Source organism: Barbus barbus (assembly GCF_936440315.1).
Source record: "Barbus barbus genome assembly, chromosome: 10".
In the NCBI taxonomy this organism is placed as follows: Eukaryota; Metazoa; Chordata; class Actinopteri; order Cypriniformes; family Cyprinidae; genus Barbus; species Barbus barbus.
The window spans coordinates 14,773,933-14,788,936 of record NC_136738.1 but is presented as its reverse complement, the minus strand read 5'-3'; the positions used below and the strand labels follow the sequence as shown (position 1 = coordinate 14,788,936).

Genomic DNA, 15,004 nt, shown 5'->3' with positions numbered 1-15,004 from the left:
AATCTTTATTCATTTAAAATAAAGTTTGAATTGTAATTTGTCAGTAATTTCGAGGTCATATGGCTCAATCTAAAATTAAAGTAAAAAATTCTACTATAACAAAAATATTCTCTTGACACGAAAAGGTGAACATCTCAGAAATCGACTCTCAGTTAAAAAAGGGAACTTCTGATTGGAGTATAGCACGAAGCAAGCAATGGGGATAATGAGGGCTCTGATTGGACAAAAAGCCCAGCGATGACAAATTCTGATTGGACGACTAGCAGTCGAGCTCAGCTCATTAGTTAATGAAACAGGTCAGGTCGCAGACAATAATCTTGTGGAAAATGTCGGAGACCGCGGTTGCTTGTAACATCTGTGGCTCACCTTACACATTACCTGGTAACAAACAACAAAACTTAAACTGTATGATAATACGATAGTGTGTTTTAAGTTGACACGTTTTTGTTCTGTCTAATCCTGCTCGAGCACGTTTGACAACACGTGACTGAATGTTCCAGAAAAGCGTTAGTGCCATGCTATAGAAAAGCTAATGTTAATATTGTTCGTTGTATTAATCTACTGCATTATGTTTTTCTTCCTCCAGAAGATGAAGATGGGGGGAATCTTCCTCACGTGCTGTTGTGCAGTCACATTTTCTGCAGCACGTGCCTGCACGCGCTCAAGTCCCCGCAAAACGTCATCACGTGTCCCGAATGTCAGGTGATTTATGAGTAATTTTGTTGCTAAATTCAGCAACTTTTCAGACTACCCTGGCTACTTTTTTATTGCAGAAGCACCTAGCAACAAATTTAGCTATTTTTAACGTCTATTTGGCACAACAATTAGCAACTCTTGATAACTCAAACGATAAAAAGGCTCATTTTCCATCTAAATTACACAAAAGAGTAAACCAAAGATGCCTAGCAGTAAACACATCACGTCAATTAAAGTAGCTGCTATTTGCAATTGTTCAATTTATTGATGATAATTTTTATATTTCAATAATTGTTCATTTATGATACACTTCGTGAGTAGGTTTTACCTGCAATTGTTGATCAGTTAGTACACTGTAAGAAAAATATCTAGATAAATGTAAAAGGTACTAGTAATTCAAATCAATTCAGGTTTATTTGTATAGCGCTTTTCACAATAAAAATTGCACAGCAGCTTTTAATTTTCCAGGACATTATCTGTTGTAACCCTTTAACCCCAAAATACAATGTGCAATTTAAAATGCAGGTAAGAAAAGAAAAATAATAATTACAGAAAATTCCTTCATATTATAATAGTAGATTGTGCCCTACTTTTACAGGCTTTTATTAGAGTCTAACTTACTAACTACTAATAGGCTACGCTGCTTAAAACTATAATTGTTCAGAATGTGAAGTTTTACTTACTAAAAAAAAAACTTATTGTAATCGTTGAAAAATGTGTAAGTGTTAATTAAATGTTGTATTAAAATTAGTTGTTTATATTGATACAACACTTATATTATTTTACGAACAAATCTAAATGAACCTATATAAATGATTTTTTTGCTGAGATTTGATGCAATGAAACAATTTTGCATTATGATTACGTGATGTCATCGTCACCATAATCAGTAGATTATCAGTGAATAAAGACTTAAAGTTCAGTTTGTTCCTTTTCCAAAGTTATCGTATGACTGCAGAAGACTTGCATTTAGCATCATACGCACCACTTGATGCTTTAAGAAACCTCCCTGCAAAGCTACAGTACTGTTAAAAAGTGTGACCATCCTAAAGCTGCTTTTGCCCTAAGTGCACTTGCGCATGGTTTTTTTTCAGGTAGCTTTGCAGGTAGGTTTCTTGAAGCGTCTTGGAGGCGTTGCCACGGTTTTTCTGGATTTAGTCTGTCTCAGTTTGTTCTGTTTCTTTATGTCATTCCAGTAGGTCTGTCGCGATTCATCGATTTTAGTCGACTAGACGATTTTTAAAAATCATCGACTTCATTTCGCTCGCGTCGACTAACCGGCAAAATACCGGAAGTGGCGCATTTCACGGACGAGAATCCACACATTATTAGACTATTTTCCAAGGCTGCTCGATATATTAAACCCATTTAAAAATCATAATTAAGCATAATTGTGAATTCACAAACGCTGTGATTTAATTAAATATATGCGATGCAGTTCACACAGTATATGCGCTTTAATTATTTACATGCGCGTAGGTTACGTACGTGCGTCGCACAGCGGCTTCGTTCACAGTAACTCCACAGGAACTTATTTACATGTGTGGAGTGTCTCAAACTCCATCTCTGCATGTTGTTGTGAGTTTGGGTTTATTATAGCGTTCATCTGGGAACGCAACGTGCGCTATTTCATCAGATTTGTAAGGTAAATCATTTATAAATCTACACAAACACAGGAGAATACATCGTGATTTCAAAATAAAAGCTCAAACCCTCACTCTGAGGCTACGTCCACACGAAGACGGGTTTCTCTGTATCCAATCTTTTTTTTTTGCCTCAAATTCCGTAAACACGGAGTCGTCTCAGGAAATATCTGCGTCCACAAGGAATCACTGAAACCGACTGAAAACGATGTAGTACACATGCCAGACCAATATGTGGCGCTGTAATTCTGCCACAGAGATACACAATAAAACAGAGAAGAAGACTTGGACCATGTGCGTAAACCTTGCGCGCTGAATATAAACTAACACACAAAGCAGAAGATTTTGCTTTAATAAAACTAATGAGCTCAGTAGGTTCTGCAGCACGAACACAGACACGTAGTCTGACGTTGTTGTTGTTGTTGTTGTCGCTGTTATGTGACGTAGCGGTGTCTGATTAGGGGCGAGACGTGGGCTGATGACGTCATCGTTTCAGAAAATATACGGATTCGCCGTCCACACGAAAACATGAAACCGGCATTTTCAAATTTATCCACCCTGGGACCCGGTTTCAAAAATGATCGGTTTCACTCTTCGAAAACGCCGGTTTCGTGTGGACGAAACGCCTATACGGTAAAAAATTTATGCGTATACAGAGAAACCCGTCTTCGTGTGGACGGGGCCTGAGTTTACACGTTTTGATGTACACATTCATTTAATTACAGTGGCTGTAGCATTTCTGTCCTAAAGAAATGGACAAATATTAAAGATTAAGTGGACATTTTAATTAAATGGTGCTTGGCCAATATTAAACAAGGATTAGATCGCACGGTAATGTGTAAAAACAATCGTCAGGCCGCTGTTGTAATGTACATTTTTCACCTAAATAAATTCTGGTAAATAATCAAACACTTTTAAAGGAGTATAATTGTATTATTAGTATAGAACACGTGGTTATGTTGTCATTCTTACACCATAATACTGAACTTTGATTTCAGTGATTTGGACTATGAGATGGACACTTGCTTCTTGCACTCTGTTGCACTTTACTTTTGCTTTCCAAATTTCTATGAAATCATTTATTTCATTTGGTTTAACAAAATATTCTTAAGTAAAATTGTAGATTTTCTTTGGTGGGAAATTAATCGTTTAGATTAATCGACAAATTAGCCAATAGATTAATCAAAATAAAAATAGTTGTTAGTGGCAGCCCTACATTCCAGACAGACTGGATGATGATCAGATCTTTGTGTGGAGCACTGGCTGTTATCAGACTCACTGGATTATTACAATTAATGGCAACATTAATGTTTGGAAATGTAAACCGTTTTTTCCTACTGACACACTACAGCAAAAGATAGAAATAACTTAAAACCATTTTTAGCTGTTGAAAATACTAGTGTTCTAATAATTTTAGCCGCCACTGTATAAATTTTTATTAAATATAATAATGAATGAATTTTCTGCTATGAGTGACAGTAGCCACTTTTCCACTGTCGGGCCAGTGCTTTAAACGGACCAGGCGGGGCTAATAGCCTTGGACCTGTAGCACCGAGCCCAAAATCACAATGCATTTCCACCGTCGGGCCAAAAGCTTTGCTGTGCTTCACTAAAACTGCCCTTTACACGCCTCTCAGGAACAACGTCACACTACCCCATCATGTCACCAATAAAGAGAAGATTTATCAGGAAATTAATCAGAAATAAGTCACTCACTGGAACTAGCGTGATCACAAAACGAACATGATAAAAGCAGCCTTTGTTTGCATGTTTTGTTAAAGATTTAAATCCAAAAGCATCGATTATTTATTTTTTTATTTAATAAGTGATACATTGTTCATAATGAATTAATCGGGACTGAAAAATTATAGTCACACGCAAATAAAGCGGTATGAACCCCTATTTCACGAAAGAAAGAGGACACATTTCAGTTGAGTCCGTTTCTTTTTATTTGTAGGCTCAGTTAGTCACAATATACATCACATTTAGAAAGAATGATCATTTCTATATTTTTTCCATCAAAAATACGACCTGAGTAGCAGATGGAGCTCCCAAACAAATTATTGTTATTAAATTTATGACGTACGCGGAGCTAAAGTCTCGCGACGAGACTTGACAGATAAAATGGGTTACTAAATGAATACACGATTATGATAGCCTGAATGAGCAGCTGATGTCTTATTTCTTCAAGCGTTCGTGTTTACCTTGTTTATTATGGTAATGGATATCATTCGTAGTCTTTTGCATCACTTATACATATTTCTGCCTTGTATGGTGATCATAATCCACATCGGATCTCAAACAGAAGTTATTTCAAACACTCGCTGCTGTTTGAAAGTGAGTTTTGAGCTAAAATAATTTTAAGTCTTTAATGCTGGTGTTATAGCTGTTAAATATTTGAAGTGATCCATGGTGCCAATGCTGTCCAGATGCAGAGAAACTCCGCCTTTGTTCATAACCACTCCTCTAGCCCCAGCCGGCCCACGGTTTTCGTCGGGCCATAAAACCATGGCCGTTGGCCCCGAGGAAGCACCAACGAGGCGCGATCAAGCCCCGGAAGTGATAGTGGAAACGTGACTAGTGTTTTCAAGGTGCTGTCGCCGTTCTAATCTAGTGTGCTGCTGCACTGTAACGCGCACACACATACCCCTTTTCCACCAAGGCAGTTCTAGTGCTGGTTCGGAGCCAGAGCCTAGTTTCAAACCGGTTCTTTGTTTTTCGACACCCAAAGCACCAGCTCCGAACCAGAAAAAGCGGTTTGTAAGTAGCACCAAAACATTGCTGGGCTAGAAGGAAGAACCGCTTGCGTCAGGGGCTGGGGACGGGGTTACCGTGACCAACAAGACGAACAGAAACTTGGACCGCCATATTTGAAATAGCAGCTAAACGCTAACACGTTTGATTCGTCGTGTTTGGATGCCGATGTAGGTTCGCAAAGCCATGAACATCAATAGCACCGCAACGTCTGACCATTGCTGATAGTTTGTTTAGGCTTGTCCGGGATCGATCGGCGCTGTGCGGACCGGTCGGTGCGAGGCATATCGGGATGCTGCGGGAGCGACTGGAAAGCAGACGGCTCTTTATGCTTTTAGATCGCTCTCGCGGTGCTTTAGTGTGTTGTGTGCCGATCGATCGATCTGCGTGGCGCTGATGCACCTCGAACAAGCATGTTGTGCCGCGCTAGTGAACCGAAACATGAAACGTATTCAGTGACGTAAGACCTGGCTCTGTATTGGCTCTCTAGCCTGTGGAAAAGCAACCGGATCTTAAAGCGCTCGCCAGTCGAACCAACTAAGAACCGGCAATAGCACTGGCTCTGAACTAGCACCTGGAACTGCTTTGGTGGAAAAGGGGTAACACAGGCTTCAGACAGTAGCGCGTACAATACATCACGCGTAGATCGTGCGCACAGAATCATTCAGCACGGAAATGTATTGTCAACACTGTTCTGTGATTTCTCAATAAAACAGCTTAGAAACTGAAAAGTTCAAGCATATATTTCTTAATAACTAAATCCCACAGCTACAATACTAGTAAAGAGACGCTGCCAGGTAGAATTAATTTGCACATGCAATCGCTCTCACTAATGCATTCATTCATATGTGCTACTTGCCTGTATCTGATTTAGAACGAGCAGAAATCTGTGAGAAATATAACTACCCAAAGACGATAAAAAACTGATAAAAAATAAGCTCTTATAGGAGCAATAGCCATGTGGGCAGTGCTGTCATATGCCATAGCTGTGCACAAGGTGTTTGTCACAGCTCCAGACTTATTTGTTCATTAATGATGTCATCACCGACTAGTCGACTTCGACTCGACTTTCATCACATAAAAGTCAACTTTAAAAAAAATCTGAAGTTGTTCAACCCCTAATATTTAGTAAGTTGAAGGATAGCAGTCAACATGGACCGGACGTTCATTCAGTGTTTTTGATGTTAATTAGAATGCACTCCTGCTTTGCTTGAATGAATTTTATTGTTTGAAATTCTTAATGAATAATCCTTTGTTTCCTATTATCAAAAGTAACCTGCTCTGTCTTGTCTGTCAGTTCGTTGTCTTTGTTCTCTCTGCTCTGCAATGTTTTTCACTCCGTAAGAAAACGTGTGGCACGAGATCGCGTAGACGCTGGAAATGGCGCGATGCAGAACACCAAACGTGTCGCATCCTTGAGTTCGAGGCTAAAATAAATGCTTTTTTTCAGTATGATTACACAAAGAAAATGAAATGGTTGCATATTAATTATTGGGGTGGCACCCAGGGTGGCCGATCAGATGTCAGAGGTGTCCAGTGCCACCCTGGAACCCCTCTGGCTCCGCCACTGATATTTATATACAGCAATAAACTATATCCTCATCGTACCATATTTCCCTAATGACAAGGCAGTTTTGATGACTTTATAGTAATTGTAAATATTAAAAAAGGTAACATTTCAGTCAGTTGACCAATAAAATTTGGGATTCATACATTGTTTGTACTTTTTAAGGGTTCATATTAGACTTATCCATTGCACCTACGAAAGATGTGGGTGTGTGAGGCAATGTATTTTTAAATTTAAAATAGCATTAATAAATGTGTAAGCAAGCATAAGTTTGTTCAATTTCATGTATGTAAGGAGTACAAAAGGCCTTTGAAATGACCAAAAAAGTCTGTAAGAAGCTTTCTCATCCCCCATATTGTTAATCTCCGTTTTTGTACAAGTAAGGGGCATTTTACTTATTTTTTTCTTTATACTTTAAAGCAGAGGTCATCAAACTTGATCCTGGAGGGCCGGTGTTCTGCAGAGTTTAGTTCCAACTTGCCTCAACACACCTGCCTGGAAGTTTGAAGTACACCTAGTAAGACCTTGATTAACTGCTTCAGGTGTGTTTGATTAGGGTTGGAGCTAAACTCTGCAAGACACTGGCCTTCCAGTACCGAACTTGGTGATCCCTGCTTTAAAGAAACCACTGAAGTTAGCCTCACAGGAGCAAATTCCACAATTTCAAGCACTGGTTTGCAATCCTATTGATCTTTATTAACCTCTCCTGTGAAATGGGATTATTCAGATTGGTGTTGGCGTTGATGATGGAGTCTTTTGTTTGTTTTAATATAGATGGACACCAGAATTGAGGAAGGAGTTGATGGTTTGGAGGTGGACAGCAGAATCATTGGCCTCATCTATACAGCACGGATGAACACAAAAAAAGGGTATTAATGCAACATGCAGTTTTAGTCTTAAAATCCAGTATATATTTAAACACTTTAAACACTATAGAACTGTTTTTTAATGAAAAATTGTTCAAGAAGTTAAAATTGAAATTGGAAAATAAAGGTTACTGTTAGCAGGCAATCTGGAGACAGGTGTAAATCTCAAAGGTTTAAGAGCCCACCGTCATCTGCAGCCGTCCACACACAGGAGAATGCTGAAGGGGTACAGACACTTTCCACTTGTATGACTCTGAATCGTGAAATGTTATGCAGTCTCATCTTTTCCTTAAGATAAGATTCCATTAATATTCTCAGAACAAGATAAGAGCTCAGTAATGAAGGTGTATGTTTGTTTATGTAGAGGCCAGATGTTGTTAAAGTTTTGGATGAAGCTCTTGGGAAAGCAACAGAAAACCTCAGTCAACTTGATAAACTTCACAAGGTACAATGAGAAACCGTACAAAATCTTGTATGTAGTCTTATGTAGAAATATGTGTTCTTATGTAGGAATCATTTGCATGGTTAGATTTATTTTTTTTTAGAAGAGTTGTTGCTCTGAGGAAACGTTATTGTTTTATGAAAGATTATGAGGAAAAAGAAATGATGGGTGAAGAAATTGTTTATATTTAAAACTGACTTTTTTTTTTTTTTTTATTAAAGGAATTGTCCATCTTGATTTCATGATTACTTGATGCTAGGGCTGCAGCTATCGATTCTTTTTGTAATCGATTAATCCAGCACTTAATCGATCGATTAATCGAGTAATCGGATAAAAACTTTTTTTGTGTTTTTAAACAACCAAAACAAATAATGCATAACGAAAATGATGTGGCTGTAAAATGATCAAGCATTTGGCTTTTATTTCTCAAAAAAAAAATGTATTTATTCAAACTTCAACATTTGAACAGTGCATGACTGAGCTGGGCGAACAAAGCTGTCCATACTCCGTTGTGAAGTGCTGAGAGGGAGAAAAAGAGGAAAAGCAATTTAGCTTATTAAAATGCACAACAGGTTTCCCCATACACAAAAGAAATATGTTTTCACAATATATCTGAAATATATTTGCATTGTTGTTCACTTATATTTATCATTTTGAAATATATTCTGAAATATAACTAAAATATATTTATTGGGCCAATTTCGAATATTTGCATATATTCCAAAAAATATATTTCAGATATATTGTGAAAACATATTTCAAATATATTTATTTTGTGTATGGGTCATGCTGTAATCTAGCCCTGAAAGTATATAGTATGTTTCATCGTAAAAGCCATTCACAACTTTTTTGACAGTAAATTATTTCCATTGGTTAGTTACCCCACAGCTGTTAAATAATGTACGTTTATCATGTAAGGGATAAACCATGACGGCCAGTGCAATTCTATGAAAATATACCACACCTCCACGGCACGTCGTGACCGCATCACACATCACAACGTCGTGCGGTATATTTTCATTAAATTGCACTGGCCGTTGTGGTTTATCCCTTACATAATTAACGTACATTATTTAACAGCCTTCCTCTCGACTAGCAATCACATTGATTTAACGCTACATTGAATTTATTACCTTGTCTCGGGTGACGGTCCTCCGGTCTTTGAGTAGAGTGGATGCTTTCTGTTTAGATGCTGTAGCATGGACGACGTGCTGTTGTGGTATGCTAGCTCGATCTTGCAATATACACACCACGGCGTTCTCTTTACTTTTCAATTTGAAATGATCCCAAACCTTGGACATTTTCTGTCGTTTTCTCTTGTTTGAGTCTTCTCTTTGCTCATTGTTACCGCTCCCATCTTCCATTTTGCTGCCCGCGCTCTCAAATCAAAACACCGCTAACGACTTGCGTCTCCTTCCGCTTTTTGGGTGACGTAAGCGCGTTGTGTCATACAAAAAATAATAATTGCGAAAGAACGTGATGTGAGCTTTAAAATTATTTAAAAGAGGCTTCGAGGCAGAGGAATTTGCCTCGATAATTTTTTGTAATCGAGTTACTCGAGTTACTCGAGGAATCGTTGCAGCCCTACTTGATGCCTCTTCAACAGTATATGTGAAATTGCTGTTTTGTGTGTGATTTAAGACTCTTTCCAGTGGTATACATGCTCAACTGAGGAAAGAGAGAAGTCGAATAATCAGAGAAATTGATGAGGCTGTTGACAAAGCAAAGGGTATTCTGCAGAAAAGGTACGTGGACAATTTTTAGAGGCACAAACTGAGATGAATTATTCTGTGGGAGGGCTCCAGACTGCGACTAAAACGGTCGCATTTGCGACCAAAAATATTAATTTGAGAGTGAAGTTTTTGGTGAGGTCGCCACTGGCGACTATGTAGGTATGTTTACGTGTTGTGACTTAATAGATATGATGGCAAAACAATCAGGGGAAAAATTTGTTCACATATTAAACTGAGACAATGCGCATCAAAGTTTTAGTGGAAAAAGTTTCAAACAGTCCTCATCTCTGCCGAAACGCCTGCTAACTGCAACTCAGTTGTGCAGCGCGAGAGAGATCAAAATGTAGGAGAAGTACAAAGTGAAAGTGCAGAAAAGCAGTGTCTATTTCGTGCACAACTTGAACAAACTTCAACAGGTAAAGCTGTCAGCTGTGTGGATATTGGCAATATCATTAACAATTCTCATTTATAATCATTACTAATATGGCTTCTTGTTATCAAGATCTTAGTCTATATCAGTGGTTCTCAACCTTTTTTTTTTTTCAGTGGGCCACACTATGTCCAAGTTCAAGTCTCACGGGCCACATATCATTTACATATGACGTCACCAATGCAAACTAACCAGATATTAAGGTATCTAAATGATTACAATTAGACTTCTTATTAGAGAGTATAATTCTACTTACCATTAATGGGACACCTGATGTTGTCAGGAGCAGACCAATTTGAAGAAATTCGGCTCAAAAGGAGTAACAGCACAATTAAGTTGCAACTGTAAGTTGCAGTCTGTAAGACATGCACGGAAACGTGACTTGATGCATGTCATTGCAGAAAATGTGCGTTCGCAAATGTATGTAGATCCAAAAATGGAAAGCACTTTTGAACTTAATAATCTGAGGTTTTGTCCAGAGATGTTTCGCCACATTTCTGCAACGGAGGATGACTTCTGCGCGGTATGTCCTCTTGCCTGAACATCCATCAGTTCATCTTCAAGTGCGCAGCGGGCCAAACCGAAAGTTGCAGCTAAGTCCTTGATTTAAAAAAATAAAAAATAAATCCACAGGGAAAGTGAATTGCTCTCTGATGAAATGCCCTGTAGATTTTATTTCCTCAAAATCAGAAAAACAAGAGATGAATTTTTCCTGCATTTGATTGACAGTTTTAACGAATCGTTCTCTCTGTTGTATGTCCAGTACATCCTCACAAGCGTCATTCAGAAGTGGAGAGTTAAATCACCATCTTTCAGTTGTGCTGTGTACATTCCTAGCTTCATTTTGAAACTCTCAACACGGAAAACATGTTGATGACCTGTTGGGCTGTCACCTTGAAGTTGCAGGTTCAGCTTGTTTAGGTGAGCTGTGAAGTCTGCAAGAAAAGCAACGTTTGTCTTCCACTCATTGTCTCTCAAGACTGGAAATCGTTCTCCCTCACCGATGTCATTTAAGAAAGTGAACTATCTCGGGGAGTACAGCCAGAAAGCGATGCAAGTCTTTTCCCCGACTTGGACATCTCACTTCACTGTGCAGAATGAGGTCTCCGTAGGCACTGTCCAGTTCGTCCAACAACACAATAAACAGCTGTGCATTAGAGACTGCGCTCGAATGAAGTTGATCACCTTGATCATGGTACCCATAACCTCCACGAAGTATCCATCAACTAACTTGCTGCATAGTGCTTGCTGGTGCACAATACAGTGAAATGCCAACAAGTTGGGAGATTTTTCGCATTTCAGCAACGAGACCCTTGTGTTTTCCCGTCATTGAGGGCGGTGCGCCAGTAGTGATGGAGACAACCGAGGATGCCGGTATGTTCATGTCTTTGCATGCTTCACTAAGTGCTCTATGAATGTCCTCTCCCCTTGTTCGTTCATGAAGCGTTTTCAACGCCACGTTGGGAGTAAGGTGTTACAAAAGTAATGCATTACAGTAACGTATTACTTTTTGCTGTAACGCAGTAGTGTAAGGCATTACTAATCAATTTTCAATAATATTTTACTCTGTACATGTTCAGTAACGCTTGCATTACAACACACTTTTAGCCCCCAATTATTATTATTTTAAATTTAATTTAAAGTCGGGCTCCTATTTTATGTCCCTAGGGCTGGGCTTCGGGCCAATTTTAACGTCATAGTTCAGATGCGGGTTGGGCCTCAGGCCTGTTTTAGGCTTCTCCTTATCTTTTTATATTTTAGACATCCATCAATTATTGATAAAAAAAAATTGCCGCGCTGGTGGAAACAACATGAGTCCGTGCTGCCATGACTGTCAAGAGCGACTCGACGGTGTTTAGTGTCCCGCAGCAGCAGCGAGCCGTCAGCACAGATGACGAGTTCTGCTTCAAATACCCACAATAAAGAAAAAGCCCCAGCAAAAGTAATTACCATGAATGTGTCCGCGGGAAATAGTAAGGATTCACCATCTCCTGGATAGACGCGCCTTTAGAGAGAAGTGAATCTTCACGGATAACGATTGTATTAAATAGTTTTTGTTTTCGTTTTTATTTATTTCGTTAAGTAGCGATTTAAAGCTTTCTTTAGATATTTATCATGTCTGTAAGGCATGTATTTCGGTTCATTTTTGTGAACGAACGACAGTCGCGCATCACAGATCAGATTTCATTTTATCACATGAGGAGAGTGAGTCGAGCTGACTGACAAGAGTGAGGTGAAAAAGACAATGGCAGAAGAGTTTCAAAACGAAATGTAAAAGCGCCTGTTTTAAAAATATTTTTGGATTTTGAAAAGCCTGTTGACTTGCCATTTATCTAAGATGATAATGGAAGGTCTATTTATTTATTTTTTAAACATTCGTTTCTCATTTAGCCTATTTGGTTCCACAGTATTTGCTGATTTTTATTTAATTTAAACTGTGATATTTTTCCCATTATTTTACATCAAGGTGTATGCAGTCCGTGCATCAACTTTCCATCTCGCTAATAAACGTTCAACGTTTTATAATTATTTGTTCCTCAGTCTTTACTGATTTTCAGTTTTGTATAGGCCTACCATGCATATTTAAAATTTGTAAATTATCTGTTATTTTGTCTAATTTGTCATAAAATTAGAATATCATGAAAAAGTTTATTTATTTCAGTAATACCATTAAAAAAAGTGAAACTTGTATATTAGATTCATTCATTACACACAGACAGATATATTTCAAATGTTTATTTCCTTTAATTTTGATGATTATAACTGACAACTAATGAAAGTCCCAAATTCAGTATCTCAGAAAATTAGAATATTGTGAAAATGTTCAATATTGAAGGCACCTGGTGCCACACTCTAATCAGCTAATTAACTCAAAACACCTGCAAAAGCCTTTAAATGGTCTCTCAGTCTAGTTCTGTAGGCTACACAATCATGGGGAAGACTGCTGACTTGACAGTTGTCCAAAAGACGACCATTGACACCTTGCACAAGGAGGGCAAGACACAAAAGGTCATTGCTAAAGAGGCTGGCTGTTCACAGAGCAAGTGTCCAAGCACATTAATAGAGAGGCGACGGGAAGGACAAGATGTGGTAGAAAAGTGTACAAGCAATAGGGATAACCGCACCCTGGAGAGGATTGTGAAACAAAACCCATTCAAAAATGTGGGGGAGAGTCACAAAGAGTGGACTGCAGCTGGAGTCAGTGCTTCAAGAACCACCACGCACAGACGTATGCAAGACATGGGTTTTAGCTGTCGCATTCCTTGTGTCAAGCCACTCTTGAACAAGAGACAGCATCAGAAGCGTCTTGACGGGACTGCTGCTGAGTGGTCCAAAGTTATGTTCTCTGAAGAAAGTAAATTTAGCATTTCCTTTGGAAATCAAGGTCCCAGAGTCTGGAGGAAGAGAGGAGAGGCACATAATCCACGTTGCTTGAGGTCCAGTGTAAAGTTTCCACAGTCATTGATGGTTTGGGGTGCCATGTCATCTGCTGGTGTTGGTCCATTGTGTTTTCTGAAGTCCAAGGTCAACGCAGCCGTCTACCAGGAAGTTTTAGAGCACTTCATGCTTCCTGCTGCTGACCAACTTTATGGAGATGCAGATTTCATTTTCTAACAGGACTTGGCACCTGCACACACTGCCAAAGCTACCAGTACCTGGTTTAAGGACCATGGTATCCCTGTTCTTGATTGGCCAGCAAACTCGCCTGACCTTAACCCCATAGAAAACCTATGGGGTATTGTGAAGGGGAAGATGCAATACGCCAGACCCAACAATTCAGAAGAGCTGAAGGCCACTATCAGAGCAACATGGGCTCTCATAACACCTGAGCAGTGCCACAGACTGATCGACTCCATGCCACGCCGCATTGCTGCAGTAATCCAGGCCAAAGGAGCCCCAACTAAATATTGAGTGCTGTACATGTTCATACTTTTCAGTTGGCCAACATTTCTAAAAATCTTTTTTTTTTTTTTTTTTTTTGCATTTGTCTTAATTGATATTCTAATTTTCTGAGATACTGAATTTGGGACTTTCATTAGTTGTCAGTTATAATCATCAAAATTAAAGGAAATAAACATTTGAAATATCAGTCTGTGTGTAATGAATGAATCTAATATACAAGTTTCACTTTTTGAATGGTATTACTGAAATCAACTTTTTCATGATATTCTAATTTTATGACCAGCACCTGTAGTATGGTGCATTTTTATTTGTTTTGTTAATAAAAGTTAGCTATATGTTGTAATTGATGCCGAATTGCCGTTAATTTAAAAGTGAAAATAAAATACGCACGGTGCTTTTACAAGCTATTTAAAACCGAAGGAAAGTGAGGAAGACTCAAATGACGTCCACCCCCCCCCCCCCCCCCCCCCCCCCATCCACCGAGGTGATATCGGTAAGGTGTTGACACGCGTCGATTAACCAGTGGGAAGCTTTCCTCACTGTCACAACCCTACTTGATGCCTTTTTTCCTCCTTTCGGAGTCCTTGCTGAACACGCGCTGGAAATAGCAATGGCATTGTCCTCCTGTGCCACCGAGAAAAACTTCCAGACCGCCGAAGACATGTTTGCAAATGATGACGTAATGAGCACAACACATGCTGAGTCACTGCAGTTTAAAGCTGCAAACACTTGCACTCGGAAAGAAGATGAATCTCGGATAAATCAGACTGATTGATTGATTTACCAGCAAGCATACTTTATCGGATCTAGTTATTGGATTTAATTTATTAATCGGAGCAATAAAAATGACGTAATTTTCTCTCATATCGGTCGATAATTTATCGGTCCGATAAATATCGTGCATCCCTATTGAGAGCTCTTTCCTGAGATCCAGGTGGATATTTCTTGTCAAAAGTTGCATGGGTGGTAT

At 38.9% G+C, this 15,004-nt stretch overlaps 1 protein-coding gene across 2 annotated transcripts in view; it reads left to right on the top strand.

Annotated features, from left to right (window-relative positions):
* Positions 1-249: 249 nt before the first annotated feature.
* rnf17 (ring finger protein 17) overlaps positions 250-15,004 on the top strand; it is a 56,537-nt gene continuing 41,782 nt past the window's right edge. Inside the window, exons 1-6 of one of the 2 annotated variants that reach the window (XM_079426560.1) lie at positions 250-381; positions 587-702; positions 7,435-7,529; positions 7,668-7,752; positions 7,891-7,971; positions 9,610-9,713. In XM_079426560.1, coding sequence (XP_079282686.1) covers positions 288-381; positions 587-702; positions 7,435-7,529; positions 7,668-7,752; positions 7,891-7,971; positions 9,610-9,713 — 575 coding nt within the window. In that variant the 5' untranslated portion in view covers positions 250-287. Of the gene's footprint in view, positions 382-586; positions 703-7,434; positions 7,530-7,664; positions 7,753-7,890; positions 7,972-9,609; positions 9,714-15,004 lie in introns of both variants that reach the window. The other variant, XM_079426559.1, reaches the window with a different exon arrangement.